At 35.4% G+C, this 21267-nt stretch overlaps 2 protein-coding genes across 4 annotated transcripts in view; one reads left to right on the top strand and one right to left on the bottom strand.

Annotated features, from left to right (window-relative positions):
• DIP2 (DISCO Interacting Protein 2) overlaps window positions 1-21267 on the top strand; it is a 61526-nt gene that overhangs the window by 20445 nt on the left and 19814 nt on the right. For 2 of the 3 annotated variants that reach the window (XM_053768224.2, XM_053768222.2), the window contains 3 exons: window positions 13772-13900; window positions 17786-17995; window positions 21072-21193. In XM_053768224.2, coding sequence (XP_053624199.1) covers window positions 13772-13900; window positions 17786-17995; window positions 21072-21193 — 461 coding nt within the window. Of the gene's footprint in view, window positions 1-5615; window positions 5697-13771; window positions 13901-17785; window positions 17996-21071; window positions 21194-21267 lie in introns of all 3 variants that reach the window. The other variant, XM_053768223.2, reaches the window with a different exon arrangement.
• On the bottom strand, window positions 2839-3881 carry LOC128683048 (zinc finger protein 555-like). Its single transcript, XM_053768242.2, has one exon. It carries the CDS (start codon window positions 3695-3697, stop codon window positions 2882-2884), a length of 816 nt encoding a protein of 271 aa, XP_053624217.1. The 5' UTR covers window positions 3698-3881; the 3' UTR covers window positions 2839-2881.

The following is a 21267-nucleotide window of genomic DNA, read 5'->3' as shown; positions in this document are numbered from 1 at the left end:
TTTTAATCCTACGGTTTTTTTGTATGTAGTGTGAATATAATATGTTTGTTCATCGGATTCGAGTAAACAAAAGTTTGGAACTAAAACTCCACCACCATATTCTAGTAGTTATCAAACATAACTGAGAGCGAATACTATTCGAATTTGAAATCTAGATGCATGTGTTAGCGACAGGTTTGCCACGTGGTCGGACTAGAGATTTCCCCGACATTTCATACGATGGCTAGAATCCTAACAAGTGCAAAGTTTCCCCGACCACAACACACAAAGTAATGGTAATTAAAAAAAAACAATTAGTTCATGATATCTTTAATATAAGAATGACATTTATTTCACACATGTAACATGCAATGTAATTCAGTCATACGATTGTACACTTCTAAAAATCATAACAAGAATTAGAAAACTTTTAACTCCAAACTAAAAAATTTAAACAGTTGGAAAAAAATATTTGGCCAGGCCAAGGCCCACCGGCTGTAGAGCATTAGATGATGATGATGATGATGAGACATAATTTCAAGTAAATTTTTGACGGCAACAAGTGCTTTCTATCATCGCATGTTGAGTAAAGAATTTGATGATATAACATTTTATTCCCGACTATAATCCCGATTCTTAGAATTTGGTCTAGATATTCTGGTTATCCCATCTGACGACCCTCTTTAGCGACCGCGTACACCCACACGCCCCTAGTCCCCCTCCCCCCCAACGCCAATTAAACAAGTCTACATCACTCCCTACACTCTCCCCATCTGAACGCATTCCTAATCGGATATGAGTATGAATTCTGACGATGAGAGAAAAATAGCCTTTTTGTCTTTCATGACAAGCAGACCAAGGATGTCTCCGAACGGTCTCTGTATTTAAGCATAAAAATTTAGGCCATAATGTAATATAGCATATTGTATTATCGGTTAACGTTCTTATGCATAGGTAACGTTTTACGTATAACTATTTTACCTGTATGCCAAATATCAATTAGATGCCTTAGACCCTATTATGCCAAAACCGGTATACCAAAGACCTTTAGGACGAAATAAATTATGCAAAAAAGGGACCCCGTCTCCGAATACTGGTTGGTCTACAAGGACCTACTATCGCAGGCTACTCGGACAAAGTGTTACCCGTAGGATACCTCATACCAATAATAGAGCACAAGAAGCAACATTTAAAACACTTTATACAGTTTATACAGGCAACATATAAAACTTTGTATGCCAATTTCACCAACAGATTAGTCACTCCTAATTAAAACAAAGTCTGGATATTACTAGGCATGACCTAAACATGATGCTGTACGTTTATATATGTATTTGTAGAGTGCAGCCAGTCAGTAGCGTTTAATTTATGCCTCTTAGTCATGTTAAAATACTGACTAACCACGACTGAGTCTCATAGACCCATTTATTACAAAATGTACACTTACATTAATGTGTAGAGTGATGACATTTTTACACCCTGTTAAAGCCAAGTATTGATCATTCTATGCATTCTTCACACCCATATTTCGAAAATACACTTTTTTCTAGATTGTATATTATCTAGCATTAGTACACCAATTAAGTATTGCTACATTTTTAGTTACAGATAAAATATTACTTTGTTTTTCGCAATGAAAAATGCAGTCGCATGCTACCAGTTTTACAGAAATAAAAATAAAAAAAGTTTGGCTTTTTGTTTATTTGTGTGACGATTTAAAAAATGTGTAAAAAAGATTTGCCAAAGTCGACGCTGCTGCAAACGAACTAAAAGGGGATTATTCCAATAGGATTTTGCAGTGCATTCAGGTGAATTCGTGATCCCCGGGAATATATAAACCCCTACAAGTAGGAATTGAGATAAATTTGCAGTGACAGATAGACAGGCGATTACGTCCTCGGCACGAGTTCTTTCATGAAACGCTCGTTCGGAAAATGCATGCTTGGTGAAATATCTCACTTATATTTTACTTCACTTATACTTCCAGATTATTGCATAACAGTACTTTTGAAAAGTACTATCATTCATACTGAAATAGTTTAATATTTATTATATTCATACGGGAATATTTGACTTTTTTGTATATTTTCGGTCTAAAAGTGAGATGGCTACATCTGTGGTCATACGATAAAGTAACGGACAGTCTAACTACAGCTGCTTTACTAATGGCTGGAAGGGATTTACTTGGTTTGGACTATTTGGATGTGCCGAATGGGCCGGATTGCCGAGTTGTAGATTCTAATGTTTATGTTACCCTACCTACATATTACTCTACTTAAATATTCAGATTTACATATAGACAAAGCATTAGGAACCTAAATAACCTTCTAATTGTACCTTGCCAAAATAATTTGAAACGGCGGCGGTTCGCTACTCGCACGAAATCTCCGCTAAAATGTTAACGTTTTATTACCTACATTTTAGAAAGTTCGATATCTTTTGAGGTATGGAACCCTAAATCTTTTAAAGACAGATACATTTTGTCAAAGCGTCTAAAACTATTAGGTACTTTCAGTTTAAAACATTTTCCACGACCTTTCAGCGTAACGAAATAAATTGCTTTCCTACAGGTTTCCGTAAAATAGACTGAGGAAATGAATTTTGCGCGAGAAATAAAAGGTCTGCTTTTACCTCGAAAGAAATAAAATGACAGTTGTTTCCAGACTCTGTTTTGATCTTATATCTTTAATGATCTAAAGATAAAAAGCGATTGTTTGTTAAATTAAAAAAAACGACTTAACCATTAGCCGAAATTTGTGTGCCCTGTCCGATCTGCCTCATATACCAAAATCGCTAACCAATTGTCATATTCATACATAGCATCTGTTAACACTGAAAAATTATAACAAAAAATGCATGTTATTTGAGATATATTTAATAACAATTAATACTTGTGAAAATATCAAATGGCGGCACCGCTATAAGTTGGATGATGGTCCAAGACGTGGCGAATAAGGTCGGCCCCCACATCGAACAATTCTAAACACACGTCACAGCTGAAACTTTTGTGGTTCTTCAAACGATGTCGAGAGAGACTACTCTGGGATGTGAAGACCTTGCGGCACACGGTACATCGGGCGCTGTTTTCCGTGTGCTTATACAGAATGTGGCTCTGCAACGCCGCCACCGAACTGAAATTTTTCCCGTCCTTACACAAAGTACAAGCCGTCCCCGGCGGGTGAATCGTAGCCATGTGGTTACCCAAGCCGCGTTTCGTTGTAAAGGCTCTCCGACAGATTTCACACCAGTTATTCTTCACCAAAGGATGCTTGTATCTTATATGATTGCGAAGAGACAGCTCACAATCGAACACCTTGCCGCAAATCGTGCACGGCTGTTCATTTTTGAAGCAGTGTTCCGCATGGGAGTTGAGCAGGTCGACGGTTGCGAACGACTTGTAACACGCCTTACATTGAAATTGATGCTTGTAACGTATGTGCTTCTGCAGGCTCACTTCCGAAGAGTACTTCTTCTCGCAAAGAGAACATTGCACGTCGACCTTCTCCTGCGGATGCTTCAGTTGAGAATGCTTTAAGAGCGTGGTGGCATTCTTATATACTTTGCCGCATTCATGGCATTCGAACTGATGGGTCGTGGCAGGCGAACTGTCTCGCAGCATATCGTGCAACACCGCGGTAGAAGAACGCAGGTGATCATTTATCGCCTCGGCGTCCAAACGAACCACGTCGACTCCCACATTCACCCCACGTATCTCCATTCTACACTAAAAATTGATTACGATATTTGACGATAAAAATTGATCAAGATTTTTTTTTGTTTGCAAAACGCGAATCAGTGTCAAAATGACAGATGAAAAAAAAAGACGACAAAAAACAGTTTTATTTTTTTTGTCTTTTGCTTTGAGTTGCGACAGGATAGACTACTGACAATTGATTCGTATTCATACTCCATAAAAATATAAATAAAATTGAAGTATCTCTCTTTATGTTCCTAATAAATGCATTTTTTAATTGCATTATGTTATTAACTTGTATGTTTGTATACCATATTTTTATAAGGTTTATATTTCGATTGTGTGCATTAATTAATAGATAAATAACCCGCTTCCAGTAATTACATAAACAATTTTTCAAAATATTTTTTTTTGTATTCTTGGGTCTGGTTACCCGATTTTGATGAAATTTTCTCTGGGAGACAATAATGAGATGCCGAAGGTTTTATCCGATGAAACAAAAATGAAGGTGTAATTTATTTTGAGCGAGAGGATAGGTTCAGTTAAGACATTTCTTACATCCAAGATCTTGCCTTACAATATCAAAATAAAATTATTAACGTTGCAAATTAGAATACAGACTTTAATAAAACAACTTTGCGCGCCCGGATTTCTATTTTTACACGAGACTGAATTCGTGTGGGCAATAATCTAAATCAGCAACTTTTGAACAAACATTCATACAGTACGTCTGTATTGTATAATATTCAGAACAACTTTTACGTATGTAAGATTTGGAAATAATCCTCAGGAGTTACTTTGGGTCAAAATATAAATGTCACTATCACACGTAACGATATCTGAAATGTCTGACAGAACGGGATAAAACATATTTTAACTTCATCATGTATAAAACGATAGATTATAAAAGCTATGCAGTGTAGTACACGCATTCTACAGGGTCAGAAGAAGTTAAAATGCATATAAAACTGTGATTCATGCATTTGACAGACAATAAAATTGAAATGGCCGTACCATTTTTACACGTTTATCATGACATCATGACGCATCATCTGGCAGACCTGTGGTTTATCGCGTTTTACAATCATTATGACTTGTCAAATCGTTTATTTTTCTGGATATAATGATAAAATTGGAAATTATTGAACAACAAGTAGGTATAATATAAAAGTGAAAAAGAATCGATCGGATATATCGGATTTATTGATATCTCCAGACCTATGTAAATTAATAATTTAAGTTCTGTAATCTGTGAGTGTACGTGCCTTTTTGAAATAAATAAGTATGACTATAATTATAAGTTTACTTTCTTCCTCTAATTTGATAAGAGAATAAGATATTAAACGGAACCAGTAAATGCATCATATTTACTGTTTTAACAAGCTGCGATCCGCTCATCGGAGCACCATAATATCTGTTTATTGCATTTCCAATGACCTGCTTTTGAGATTTTATCTATGGAACTAGCTTTATTCACCTGATATAACCATCGAGTGCCTCGCCAGCTGATAATGTGTGGTTGCGGGTGTGTCTTGTACATACCTCTTGTGTGTAAATTATAAGGTTTATGTGTGAGTCAGGGGTTTGAGGAAGAATAACAGACCGCACGTTTAAACGTCATTATGTATCCCACAATAGTAATGACTTGCGTGATATTGGCTAGTGATAATTATCTATTGTCATTAATTTCGCCTTATTTTTAAATAGTCAAATGATGATTGAATGTGCAGACAAATTTGTAATCCAAAACAGTTATATAGTTTTACAACAAACCAAAATCACATCTTCCTTTCTGATCGTAATTCAAGCCGTCTAAATTTCCACATATAGTTTAATTATGATGAAAAAATGAAAGAAAGGAAGCCAATATTTTGGATTCCAAAATTGAATGTAGTGTTGTGTGTGTGGTCACGTGACCGTGTGGTTGTTTATCGGGTCGCAGGGAGTTCGGCCGCCGCGCTCCACTCCCCGCCCGGCAGGACCAACCGCCGACTCACACGGAACGAGAGTCGCTACCATTCTGGTGAGTCACTACACTATAAACAGGTTTATACCACTTTGTTACACGCTCTCTGTCGTGAATATCTTTATTATGATTAAATAATATTTCATTTTGATTTTTGTGCACCTAATTGTCATCACCTGGGCGAACGAAGTGGAATTTTTAGTCAACTCATGACTCTTATCACCTTCCACCCAAATAACTACCCCTGTTGAGCTAACATACTTCCGCCCAACACCAGGTTGTTTCGACTTTTCGTTCTTTTTTGTTCTTATTGTCTCAGTTGATTATTTGTATCGTTGTTAAATTATTCCAGTACTCCACGTTTATCACCTACATGCTATATTGTAAAAAATGACAATCATTAATCGAAATGTTTAAATGAATTTAATAAACATACCAATACAAATAATGTAAAAAGCTAAAATTATATTAAAGAGTTCGTTAAGTATACAGTATCAGTTGAAGAAAATTAAAGCCTTCTAGCATATTTATTTGCAAACATTCAAAGTAATAATCTGTACTTTTTTATATGTTAGTGGGAAAACGAGCATGTGGGTTGCCTGACTAATTATATATAAGAAAAAAAATATATAATAGTCACTTGTTAATTAGCGAGAGTGTAAAAAGTATTTCCATGTTATCCGAATACAATAAATCCCACTAGAATATTATTTAAAAAGTCGCAAATTACCTGTATGTATACATAAGATCTGAGCGAATATTAATAGATGCCAAAGGGAACAAAGAAGGCAACAAAATCTCGAAGCAACTCATCTAGGTAATGGTTCCGTTGTGAAATGTGATCACAGGTGATGTTACATACGTGCACATGTGGAATAAACCTATAATGTAACTATCTCTCTCTAAGCGGCCGTATTGGTGTTGATGTCATACGTATATATTGTCTAATGTTTATGTATTTATGTATTTTTTAGATATATATGGAACTCGGATATCTGTTCTCTGTTTTATTGTTATTATTAGAAGTAACGATATTTTTCTTATATTTAATCTTTAATTTTACATGTCTATCAAATTTGATAATACTAAAAAAAATTTTTTTTTTTAATTTTTTATTTAACTACACGACTTAAAAGTAAATAGAAACTACTTAATTTTATCTCGAAGTAAAACTTGAAACCCCTATTTCTATCTCTTAGGGGTGGAATTTCCAAAAGAACGTTCGTTCTTAGCGGACGCCTCCTAGTCACTATCCATTTGCTTAGTAGTTTTGAGATTTCGCGATGAATGAATTGTTTTTCGCTTTTATATACATAGAAGAGTTACATAGATATTGTTTACCTACCATAATACACACTGCAAATTGTAGTGTAAAATTGTTTAGAATTATCGAACACGTGCCAAACGTGGCTGCCGAAATAGCTATTAGCACCCTGCTGGGATTCGGGTCGGGTTCATTATAAACGTTTATTGGCCAAGGACATAACCGTTCTGTGATTGGTTACTTCCAACAGAAGCGGCCTTAAGGGTAGAACTAGATATTTTCAGTGCCATTTTCAGACTAATGTTTACTAAAAATCAAACTTGCTTTTACAAGCTTTTATTTATTTATTTGTTCACCTGTATACCACACATATAAATTCAGTGACATATCGAAAAAATATTTTAGACTTTGCCTAAAACTAAGCATGCATCTGTGTGCCACAGCAGCACAAAAGGGCTACAGCTCAGCACTATGTCACCCGGTTTGCCGAGCAACTGCTGATTTTCAGATGGCACTCACATAAGAAAGTGCGAACGAGCGATACATAATTCAATTGTTTTGATCCGTAGTAAATTAAATTACATTAATTGCGGTAAAAATGTACATTTAACTTTAATGTATGTAATATGTTCGGGTGAAAACTTGTAACTCAATAAAATTTGAAGCAGAAATCATCCACCGATTGAGTTGAAATTTTGTATACACAAAGTTGGAGTGACAACGCGAAAATATGATGAGCATTACTTGATGGTTGCACCCATGAATGGCTTTCGACGAGGGAACTCCTCATTGGCTGACGGCACGGTCTCGATATTTTTTGTCACGCATTTAATGCAATAAGATCTGTCTGCCAACAATAAATCTTGTGCAAAAGCAATAAAAGCTTAGAATTATTAGACAGAGGTGGGCAGACGCTTGGTCAAAGATAGATAGGTAACAACACTTAGCGACTGACACTCGACATTTACTAGATTGCCGCATGAATATCTCACTGGAATTGTAGAAACTTTTTTCCGGGAGTGTTAAATGTTTTAATAAAATGGACTTTTTCATTCCTCTATTACTCACTAATCTTACGAAGTTGAAATATGAATAACAAGCGCCCCGTCACGGCTTCGTTCGGTCAAAACAATAATACACTTTATATTAAAATTCTTCATCTAATGTGGCATATTATGTTATTTTTAATTACGGCTAAGAAATGAAAGAAATTATAAAAGCGTGCTGGTGGCGTGTGCAGTTGCATAGCGCCTTAATATATATCATTGTTTGTGACAACAATGTATTTGTCATCTTCGTACCATATTGAAACACAAACATATGCATATTATGTTTGTTGGAGCGTACTTTTATGGCAACCTATTCTAAACAATAGCGACCTAATTTTGTGATCGCATCCGCTCCACAGCGTCAGTTCGGGCGTCATAACTTGCATCAATTTTGCGGCTACATGACTACATACATTAGAATGGGATGAAATCTTTAAAATAGTCGATACTTTGGCTCTATTAATTAAAAAAAAAAACCACAGACTTGTATTTTTGTTAATATATAAGTATGTGTTTATACGGTTTGTTAAAACCGCTTTTATTTAGCTAGTGAAACTTACTTGTCTCGTCTGTCTGTAATAAATCTCGCAAGATAAATTTCACTTTCTTCCAATTATCGTACTGTTAAAATTTTGCTCGCCGCTTGAGTTCCTATGACGATTGACAATGCATTATATTGATAAACATGATCTGAGACCTGAGAGACCCAGGTTATGGTCCGAAAGGGTTTATCACAGATCGTCGCTTGCTCCGATAGCTATATCTAATATTCATTCTATTTGAAAATGAGATAGAAAATAAGCTTCAGACCCATCGTGCCCCTGGTCATACCTCAGATGATATGGTGGGTCTTATAAACGATACCACTGAATGTTTTTGAGTTACCAATATCTTTATGTACCGAATTCTCCGTAGATACTTGTGAACACGTGCCAGTCTTTTTGACTTTATACATTTTGTCAATTTCGTATTTTTACACTTTAATGTTAAGTTATTTCCCCTATATCGGGGAAATAACTTTATAGGAGGACCCAAAAAACACACTTTCTAAATCTAATAAAAGGTATCGCACTTTTTGCACCATTAGGCAATTTATAGTTGTCATTATCATACATTTTACTTTATCAAAAGTTAGCTTTACTGGTAAGAACTAGCTAAACAAGAAATGCGTTCAGTAAATAATTGTATTTGATACAATTAATAACCGGAACTGACAGTTGCATCAAATTGGTCAAAATATTTGTCCTATTTAAAGTAACCTGTTTATTCTCACACCGAAAAGAACTGTCCTTTTGGTTTGCTGCAGCAAATCTGAAATTCTCACGCGAATTTATTTTGTTGCACGCATACAAAATGTAATTACATATGAAGGAAAGAGTACAACATCTCTGGAGCAATGAATATTGTTCCCGACACGTGAGCAAGGACTCTTTTAAAGTCACTACACTCTTCGTAATTTTTTACATGCCCACGAAAATACGCATTCTTAGGCTTCGACACGCAAAGAAGAAGAAATGGAAGTATGATGATTAAATAAATTGAGAGAATAAGTGGAATAGTTTTTTTTAGGGTTTTTCAGTTTATCGCGAACAAACAGACAGGATAAGGATACAAGAAGACAGTAAGGATATAGCTGTTACATTGGTATAAATCTGTAAAAACACATAATAATATGTACAGTATAAAATAAATGAAAAAAAAAAAATTGATGCAAAGTTATTCCGTCTAGTATATTGGATCTTGTGCAATGTGCATGATGTGAATAGCACTCTCATCCAAGTAATGCCAGTGGGCGCAAGCCGACGTTGTTCCGATTACACATTGTGGTCCAACAAAAATGTTCATTTTCATAAACCGAGTCAAACACAAAAGAAAAATGTTAAAAGCAACATGTCAGTGATGTAAATACGTTTATTTCTATATATGTCTGTAATACCCAATTAAATGTAAACTTAGAACTTTATAACTGTTCATCTATTTGTATAGTCATAAAAAGTCGTTTCATGAAAATAAAGAGTTTTGAGAGTGCGTCCCTATATCCACGCAATCGTCGCCCTACTTACCGATCGGAACATTAATATAAATTGAATCGTGTAATATAATCCTATACGTGGAAAGGTAATCATCTTCTAAATCTATCTTATAAATAACATTAAGAAATATAAAACACATCTGTGAAGTTATTAAAAAATATAATAATAATTATATATTATGAAAAAATTACGAATGAACGGCTTCTTGGGTTTGGTTTCGCTTTCATATTCATATTAAATAATATCAATTCTCTGAGTGTTACAATGATCTTAAAGGAATTACAATTAGTGCTTACAGGTATTGCAAAAAAATCCACGCGCACAAATTTTAAATTTTATTGAAGGCGAATGCCACGCGCACAAATTTTAAATTTTATTGAAGGCGAATGCTACCCTTTTAAGTCTTAATTACTAAATCGGTCATCATTAATAATACGTTTTCAGGATAGGAAAGGTTATTTTAAGCAGGAGGAAGAGTTTATCTAATTTACAAAACGTGTACTAATGTGTAATGTATGTGGAAACCGCGAGCAAAAAGGTTTTGAATACTTAATAGGTGTTAAGTGGGTATATGTATTCGATACGGACTAACACTCCAGAGCAGTCTAATAGGTAATTATGTAGTCATCAAATATTAAATGACGTGTTTGTTCGTAATAATAGTTTTAATTTTCTCCTAAAATAGAAACGGGAGCGGCGCTATTATGCATGTTCCACATATATATATATATATATATATATATATATATATATATGGATCATGCATAATATGGAATATATATATACATGCATAACACAACATGCATAATATTGCACCCGTTCGAAGCCGGAGCGCTTTGCTAGTTTATGTACATTTTTGTTATTTTAACCTTTTCGAGAGACAAAAGCAGAGTTGTATAAAATCGATTTCTACTGTTTCGTGTAGATTTTCTTCGCTTGCGCATATGCTTATAACTTTTTGGTCGTTCAGTTGATTGGAGCATAGGGTCTCTCGTAATTGCGTATGCAAACTATCAAGTACATCTTGAATGAGTGAAAGAATGCCATTGTCACCATTGAACGGAGCGAGTCGCGTGACTGGGCCTATGCGTTTCTACACTTGCACGACATGTGGGCGACATTTGGTTCAATTGTCAGCACTAAGCCCCTATTACCACGCGATAGGGTTCAAAATGGCATTGCATCAATTCAGACAGGAAGTGGTATAACTATACCTAACACTTAAGTGTACCATAATATGCACTACTGAATGCACTGTTCAAATAAAGTTCCCCAGTCGTTTTATGGTCGTCAGCATTTATCTTCATATCTGTGTGTATCCTTTTGTGTGTGTATGAATTTCGAGAAAAAGAATATTGTGTTGTTTCAGATTTGCAATACAAATTGTGACTGACGGACATATGTATCTATCTATAATAACAATTACAACAAGAAAATTTGTCTGTCCACTTTCACTGCTAAACAGCTGGACTGACTATGTTGAAATTTGGAATAGTTATAGTTAGAATAGGAGTTACCATGGGCAAAGCTGCTAACAACATCTAGTTCAATAAAGATCTGTTCAAATTCCGAAATTTTGCGTCTTATTTGTTCATACTTAACCGAAGTATACAAAAACAAAGTTAAAAAAAAGTAATTTCCAAAGAAAAAAATACTTTTGTTTTCATTTATAATTGTCTACGTAGGCCGAATTTTAGGGACTTTTCTTTTACAATAGACGTGGGTTTTACAAAGTCGTACGAATTCGTCTGCTACTGTATTTGTTGACTATAATATTTTCAAAGCATTCGGAGTTTTGAGAAAATCTTATTTGTTATTTCTTTGCGAACATATTGCTAACGAAGTACCTACTTAACGCATTGTTTACTTTTCTTTGAAATCATACTGTTACATAACGACATGTTTCTGAGGCGCGTCCATATTATGTACGACGCTGTCTCGTACATAATATGGATCTAGGGAAGTCATAAGAACACAATAGAAATATTGTCAGTTATATATTTCCTTTTTGCGCTCATTAAAACTTTGTAACAATTTTACTGTTTGTACACCAGTCACAATCTATACTATTATATATATTTTATTATTATATTATAAAGAGGTAAGCGTTTGTGAGTTTGTGACTTTGTGAGTTTGTATGTTTGAGGCGGGTAATCTCCGAAACTACCGAAAAGATTTCAAACTTTCTTTGATCATTAGAAAGGTACATTATCAAAGATTGCTATAGGCTATATTTTATCTCAAAATCTATCTGTCTATATATTCTATCTGCAACATCTAGTATCGGATAATCCTGATCATTAAGGTTAAAATTATAGGTACCTCAAGTTACTCCTTCGTAATGAACTGTTATTACAACCAACAACGTGATACGTTTCAATAGTTTTCGCCGGTGGTTTGTAGCGAATTTTCCGGCCAGATATTTCACAACAATAAATGCTTATAAATATGTTAATCGTTTGATCATTGCTAGAACGTAAACAGATTGGTTGAAACATTCTTTAGTTATAACTGTATTGTTATTTGTTTGATCTAAAGCAGTTCAATTATATAATCAGCTTCAGAATTATTCATTCCGTTAAAACAATAATATTCTTACGATATTCCGTTTATGGAGAATTTTATAGCGAAGAATTCTTCATATGAAGTCATTAACTGCGATGGAGAAACTTCATCACACACAGACAAGTCCTATTCTTACAAGTTAATCTCTTCAATTTTATATATGTGTATGTATTGATCATTGTTGACATAAGTTAAAATAAATAACTATGATAAATATACATTATATCTTGCACTGTTTTCGCTTTGCATCCATTTTCAGCACTAAAATTGTATGCATGGTATTAAAATAACCATATTAAAAAATGTGTGTGGAAAACTATATTAAGTACCTACATATATGCATGTAGTATGAATAGTGAGTAAATGTCATAATTGCGAAACATTTTTACCTTGCTTTTGTTAAATTATTGGTCACTAGTGCACGCGTACTCCACCTCAAATAAGATTTTGATCCAACACGTCAAAATCCCTTTATTTTTAAAAATATTTCCGGATTTGCACTAATATATAGTCGCGTCGCTTCTATTCAGAAGTAACGAATTTTATGAAATTCACGAAAACTCATATCAACTTCATCTTAGGTGTAATAGTACCTATGCTAAACTATATCAAAGCAAAATGCATATGTAATTATTCCGAATTTTGTTGAAATTGTGTTGATAACATATACTGAAACGGAAACGAATGGAAAATGTTTATTTGTTGTTCATTAAATTTCGATATTACACTGCTCTTAACGTTTATTTTACGAATAGAGGATTGCTTTGATGTATATGTTTGCATATTGAAATGGAAGCGTTGATTTTACAAAATTGTCAGCTCAAAATTTTTAGTTGTCCGACCGAATTGAATTGCTGTCCATTTGCGCTGGAATAAATTAAAAGCGATCCAATTTTTTTTTCATTTTGCATATAAGCTTTGTTTTACTAGGTGTTCATTAAGATTTGAATTAATATAGACGACGACCTTATTATTTATGTACTTATTTTTACTTTATTGAAATATACGAGTACACTGTATTTATTTTATTTTTTCATATTATAGAGTAATCGTCTTAAGTCAAGATAATTTGTAATGTATAAAGATTTTTGAATTGTATATTCAAAAATACCTAAACACAAACGAGCTCATAACACAAACTAGAATATATACTACCATCCAATTTTGGTAGCAACAAAGCGAGTTTGCAACAAGCATCTAAATTAATTATAAATTTCGCAGAAGTTAGACAAGAGGCGGTCCAGCAGGCTCTGGCGGAGATGCAAAACAGACCGAAGCCTTCTCTGCCGATGCCTTCCAAAAGGACTTCCATCATGGCCAAGAGTCCCGACCGGGAGAGGCATGATCTATGTAAGTATACATTACTAGCTGCGCCCGGGGGCTTCGCTCTCGTGGGAATTTCGGGATAAAAAGAGAAAAGTATATGTTATTCCATTTTATATACTACCCGTGTACCGAATATCATAATAATCGGCATAGTAGATTTTGTAACAAACATACATACACACAACTCGCATTTAGTATGATTTCTCTCTAAATAAGTGGCTTGGCTAGGAGGTCACAGTAAGAGCACTTTTTAAAATGCAAAATATATATTTCCTTATTCGCAAAATATATCTTTCTCATGTGTTATGTCCCTAAAGGTCACTTTCGCACAACGTCTGTTTCTCTAAACTTCTAAAAAGGTACTTTACGCTGAATTTTATTGCTACACCTGTAATATTAACTTTAAACGAAAACTTTGCAGACAGCCACTTGAAACAGCAGAATTAAAATGGTTAGCTATAAGGATTTTGTATGAAGTATACATTTTCCTTTGGGTTAATACTGAAAATGCTTAAGTAGGAGAGTTGTAGTGTACCTTTTTTATTTTTCTTATAGTAATTATTATTCACTGTGGACCTGCGTTCGGAATTCGACTGTAGTAACTAGGAGTGGTTGCACCAGTTTTGACGTTAACTTTAACCTTTGCCGAAAAACGGAAAGTCGCAGACAAGTCAAGAAACAATCTTGGTTAAGCGTCGGTGGCGCACAGGCTAAATTGAACGTCAAACTGACTGGTGCAACTCAATTTCATCTCATCTATCTGCCGGCAGCCGGCGGCAGTGATATTATTATATACGTTTCATTATGTTTGTTAAATTTTGTCAAATTGTGACACGTTAGGAAAGTGTAAAATTTTGTAGGGAAATTTTGTGGTCCAATCGAGTATATATAAATACGTTCCAACGTTAAAAATATTGATGAATTTTATGTTAATGCATAAAATTGTTAATGCTAAAACATTGCTTGGTAAAATAGTTTATCAAGTTCTTTTGAAGATAGTTCTACCTCTTTGTAGTAAAACAATTAAAGCTCGAAATAAATCGTATTTTTGCATTTCAAACCATTCTTTGTACACAAAGAAATCTTTGTTAATTTTGAAATCAGTTCACTTAAGCTAGAGTACGAATCGATAGCTCTAGACACCAGACACACTTCGTCCAGCGCCGTGTAAGAACAGGAATATACACTACAATCCTCCTTATTATGTTTAGATTACGAGCTATATTTCTTTGAAACAACAATTTCTGATACTTTTAATTGGTACAGTGCTCTCAAAGCAATGGATTGCTTTGAGTTATATATAAAACCAGCGATTTGCGTTGTGATTGTAAAATTCATCTTTTGTTTTCCCTCATTGTCTACAGTTTTTGCCTCTATGAACAATAATGATTCTTTGAATTTCTGATGAATAATATATTCTTGTAAACAAAATTATTAAATTGTGGAACGTGGATTTTCCTCATTTACCTCTGTGCCACGTAAGACTTCAGAACTAAGTTCTTTGTGTAATTTCTGGTATGTAATTTTGTGTTACTGTTTAGAGAGGTTTTCTATTATTCATTAAACTTTGATAACGTAACAAGAATATCAACATCAAGAATGAACATTTTTGATTTATGTTACGTGTGTATCTTTACACAAGATTCGTAAAAATCTGTTGCCCTTTTTAAAAATATGTGGCTTATATGCTAAAGAATAACATATCTGTTCTGTATTTTGTTTTCTACCGATACTAAAAAACATGACCGTTCGATGGTTGTAATTAATTCCTCTTGTACATATTCGCCTAGAGCGAGATGTAGCCAATTATAAAAGTGTCAATTGCAGTGTACATCCGGAGTGCTGCACTGTGCAAGTGCAATGTACTAGTGGACATATTTCCCCTCGGATTTCATTTCGATTCTCTCAGTTTTTTAGCGTAACACCTTTTTCACTTTTGTGCCCTTTTCCATAGTGAGAGTACACTAGAGAGAGTATTTACTGGTGGGTAGTAATATCAGCTAGTTTTACTAGTAGTAAGACGGGCCAAAATTGATAATATCAGCATGGAAATATGGGTTGTACAAATCTATAATACTATACAGGGTTACGTTACTGGTATCTAACGCATAAACTTCCAAAGGCACATAAGTTACATAGAGACTGACATCTTTTGTTCTACGACTTTTGTCTAAACGTAATAAATACAAAAAAAATCCTTTTTTAGATTTAATGTCGTTTCTATAAAACGTTAACACTATGTTCGATTCCGCTATATAACGCTTCTGTTGCTTGGCTATTACATAGAGCTAAGATATGTAGAATCGCAAATTAGATTGTATTTTTTATATATATAAAAAAACTACGAATTACGAAAAGTCGTAGAATAAAAGTTGCTTGTTTTGACGTACCCAAGTAGTCTTTAGGAGGTTTTGCGTTTGATACCTGTAACCCTGTATACTACCGGTAGTAAAACGAGCGAAAGTATCTATATGAAAGTGTGTTTGGACATGGAAAAAGGAAAAACAAACAGACGCTCTCACATTTATAATATTAGTTATGGCTATTTACTTTTCGGAGTTCGAAAAATATCAGTCAAAGTTATACAGTGACTTAATCGTAAACTAATTACTTATGCTGTGTTGTTATTCATAAAATAAGTTATGCTTTTTGACTCTTTCTGTCAATTTCAAATATTATACAGTGCGATATTGACAAAACATACTTTAGCTTAAAGTAGCCTTTTTATGACAGGGTTAGTTTATAATCTAATCGCGAACGTCATATTGATATCGTGTTTGACTACAGACAACGGATCGCAATCAAGCCACACGATATAGAGCATATTAAACCCGTATTACTGTGCATTCATGTGACTGACACGAAACTTGATACAATTCTCTCTGTCTTATCTCTGCATGTTCCAGGATGCGTTCGGGGTTGTGAAGCCGCGAACCTCTGAGTCAGCTTAAAAAATAATCTTAACATTTTTAAGATTCAGCTGTGATTTACAACCGGCCGACTGTATGATTTCAACCCTCCTTGGGAATGATATTGTTGCTTATCAGCGGCCTAGGCTGTGCGTCTCTTAATAGCCTCTTACGATATCGACACGGGAGGATATAGAGTGGTCCTATTGTGGGGCGGATCCACACGCCACGAATAACTTTGACCCAATTCGATATAACTGAATCGAATATATGACGCCATTAATAATTTAATTGAATACTAATATTATAAATGTCGCTTTCCGCTGTCTGTCTGTCCATATGCATCCTTAGATCTTTGAACTACGCAACGGATTTCGATGCCGTTTCTTGTGATTCCTGAAGAAAGTTAAGGTATAACTTATTATGGTTTTACCCGAGCGAAGACGGGACGGGTCGCTAGTTTAGTATAAATGTGAAGATAGATTATACCTACCCATACGTACTGCGTTATGTGTATATTATAAAAGCGAAAATTTGGCTGCGAGTAATGTATGTGTTTGCGGAAGGATGTTTGTTAACACAATCACACGAAATGTAAATGAACGTATTTCGATTCGATGCACTCGGGTGGAAAATATCCTGGAATAGCCCAATATATGGTAATTTTCATCCCGATATTGTCACGGAAGCCTTAATTCAGCTAAGTTTCTGGCCTAACTCAATCTGGACAATTGATCTATATTTATTTATTTATCTTTCGATTTGGATCCCATTTTCTACTGCGCATTGCTAAAGTTTGAAATTCTCTCCCCGCATCGATATCTCCCAATTTCGGGATCTTCGAGGAAAAGTGAACAGGCATTTGTTGAGCTTGCATGTGACTGCCTATAACCTCATCTTGACTTTCCATCGGGCTATGTTTCAGGTCAAACTAACTCAGATTTAACAATAAAAAAGTATATACATATATTTCTATTCTTATCTGTTATTTGTTCACTAGCATCCAGTTCAGACGAAGACTCGTGCGCGGGAGATACCGACCTGCCTCCCCCTCCGGAGCTCGGGTCTCCACCGGCGCGCCGCCCCGCTGCCCCTCACCCCCGCGCACATCCTCACCCCTTGCCGCAGCCGCACAACCAGAGGGAGAAGAAACACCAGCCCAGGGAACGAACGGAGATTGACTTGTCGGAGATCACACACCTTCCAGCTTGTAAGTTTTTTTTTTCTATAGTTATGTTTATAATGTGATCTCGTTTTTGTCCGTGTGTCACTTGGCGTTCGTGAATTTTTGTTAAGGCGTTGAGAGTTCCGTTAGATATTTTAATAGTGACATGTTTGTATTATCTAGTCGGACAGACTGGTAGTTGTACGACTTACGATGACTCATGTGCCAGTTTTACCCTATACTATATAATATCCCAGGCAGGGTAATGTACGTATATCGTTGTACGTGATTCGGATAACACTTAAACAATGCATGCAAGGCGCCTGGTGAAGACGATATCACACAGCTTCTTAAAGCGGGCCGGAATGCTGGAACTGAAAGTTTTTTCAGCAATGTCTCTCTAAATACGAAGCGGTGGTGGTGTAATGGTTAAGACGCCCGCCTGTGGATCGAAAGGTCCCAGGTTCGAATCCTACTCGTGCCACATGAGTTTGTATACAAAGCTGACTCATATATTGTAGTTTTCATCGACCACCACTTGCTTCCGGTGAAGGAAAACATCGTGAGGAAACCTGCACATTGGTTGATTATTATTAACTTGTGTGTGAAATGGAGAAGGCAATGGCAAACCACTCCATTAATAATGCCAAGAAAGTTGTTGTGTGTGTTTCATTCCACGTAATGACCACGACCCTCCATGAGGAATACGACTATGAAGAAGAAACACGAAGTCTTTCAAAACAATACCCGTAGCATCTTCATCAGATAATATATCAGATGGTGTGACAAACTTTTAAAGCATGTATAAGTTTCTCCTTATATATAAGAGAACAATCGAGGAATCTAATTGGAACCGATCTGGAATAGATCTGTCAGAACTCCGTAACTGCTCTCAAGTTTCGAAGCGCGAGATGTTTGCTGCGAGATTTAGCACTTTCATAGTCTGATCTCTTAGAAAAGGAGATTACCACGAATATAAGTGTAGATTGTTCGAATTAAAATTTATTTATTTGTATAATTGAAGGTATTTGCAACTGCAAATACATAAAATTATAGGTGTTATATACAACGTGGAATGAATATCTGAAACAACCCTATAAAATGCTAAATACTTAAAAATGCTAGAAACTATTACGATGTGTCAAATTTGTGACGGTTTTATCATTTGAATTACCTAAATGCTTAATAGTTATTATGAGAAACTCCACCGCAAAACTTACAAAAATATAAATTTCTTATTTATAGAACGGACTTATTAGTCCGTCAGGCATTACGGATCAAGTCTTACAGCAGATATACACATGTCTGTAGCTTGCAGACTTATATGGCAGCTACGGGCGCGATTCACTGATATGCATGCAGGCTACTAGCATGACAATGTCAGGCATCACAGCGCGTTGCACATGCCAGCTACTTACCCATTTTACTTGGATGTATATCTCCGGTATACACAACCCTAAAGGTTTTAAACAAGCACGTGCAATTTCAAACTACATCACGCAGGATAAAGGGCAACCACGCAAGTATTTAAGCCAAGCACCACTATTCAGCTCGGAGCACACTGCTACCAACCCACCATCCAATTTAGCCTCGTCGATTTATCACACCGACAATTGCCTCCTTCAATTAAACTTTCTAGAGTGGCTCCAACTTTACCAACTAATCTTTGGCCCAGTTTTGTTCCCGTATGCGATGATAAATATAGTATTGAGGAAGAGCTAACCCTTCCTTATTATTTTTGGACTATCCGTAGATATAAAATTCAGTAAATCGTTGCATGAGAAGGTTCGTATGGATGTTATTTTTAATACAAACATGGGTTAAAAGTGCTTCGCAATAAATGCATCAGGTCATAATTAGTAGCCGAGTCGTTTGTAAACAAGAACATGTTTAGTGTCCCACTGTCTATTCCTTCCACTTCTCATCAGTGAAAAATTGAAGTTGGTCTAATTATTATCGTAGCAGTTACATATGCAGTAGAATATTTAATAGTTACTTAATACAGTATTTCTGTAGTCTACTAAGCTTAACAATCCAAGAACTTCTCATTTTTATCGAGAATATCGACATCAAAGGATTAATAAGGGTTGCCATATTTATTTTCAGATTAGAAAATATATATTTTGAACCCTGATTTATTTCGATTCTTTTACCAAGCTTATTACGCGGCTTGTTGTCGCATTTTTTTTATATGTAGGATTTGAGAAGCTACCACCTTTACTTTATATATGACATATTACCAGCTTATACTTAAGTTCTAAATATATAATATGATTCATGCTATATATTTTTCTGTAGTATAGTACAAATTGCCCTCGGCATGCTATGTCACTCTCCACTCTTCCAATTGTTTCCATATTAAAAAAACACTTTGATTTCCGTTTCGTTTCGTTAAAGAACACCAAACAAACATTATTGGACATATAAGTATGATTATAATATGGCACGGGTAGCAACCCTACGCAATGTACACGGTATTTGCCTCATAGAATGCTTCAAAGCGCTGACTAAAGGGTAGCCAAAGATGGCATGTCTTCAACAGCCAGATACAAGAATATTTGCAAGTTAAACTTTAATGTTGCTATTCGCGGAATTCATGCGAAGCATATTTCTCGAAAGAATTTTTAAAACTCTGTGAATCTTACACAGCTTAATAGATGGTATATATATATATATACACATTATACGAATGCAGATAGGTATCGGCTCGTCGCAGAACAACATTTTCACAATGCTCGTCGTGAAATATTTAGTTTGTCGTTTGATTATAATATTGCCAACCTATTATAGCTGCTCATTTTTGTTATAATAATGCAAACCTACAAATAAATACTATGAATGCAAAGCGAAGATGCTTAAAACAATCATGAATTATCCTGAACAGATATTCGATTCGAAGTGAGACGCAGCGCCAACCAATCACATTGCGCCACTGTGAGGCAATTGTTGTTGGTTCGCTGCGTCTAAAACTCTTAAGGAGCGTTGCACCAGCTAACTATCACAGCTCAACAACGCAAAGTTGGCTTTTATCTGTTCGGCGACGGCCAAGTTACAGTTAACACCAAAGTTGACTGTCAACTGAGCCATAAAGCGTATAACTGGATAGGGTTGTGATTCGCAGATATCCAGCCAGACGTGACTCACACGTCGTCCGGTGCGCGCCGGGGCGGAGCGCTAGTCGCGGACCGGGTGCAGTGTTACGCTCAACCAGAAGACACGGGCACCGGCACTGGTCGCTGGAAGGTACGGAATGCTTATATATTATAAAGTCCCCCGTTGCGTCTGTATGTCTGTATGAACACGATAAACTCAAAAAC

The sequence above is a fragment of the Plodia interpunctella genome, chromosome Z (genome assembly GCF_027563975.2).
Source record: "Plodia interpunctella isolate USDA-ARS_2022_Savannah chromosome Z, ilPloInte3.2, whole genome shotgun sequence".
NCBI classification, from domain to species: domain Eukaryota; kingdom Metazoa; phylum Arthropoda; class Insecta; order Lepidoptera; family Pyralidae; genus Plodia; species Plodia interpunctella.
The sequence above is the reverse complement of the archived record's forward strand: the minus strand, read 5'-3'. Positions and strand labels throughout refer to the sequence as shown.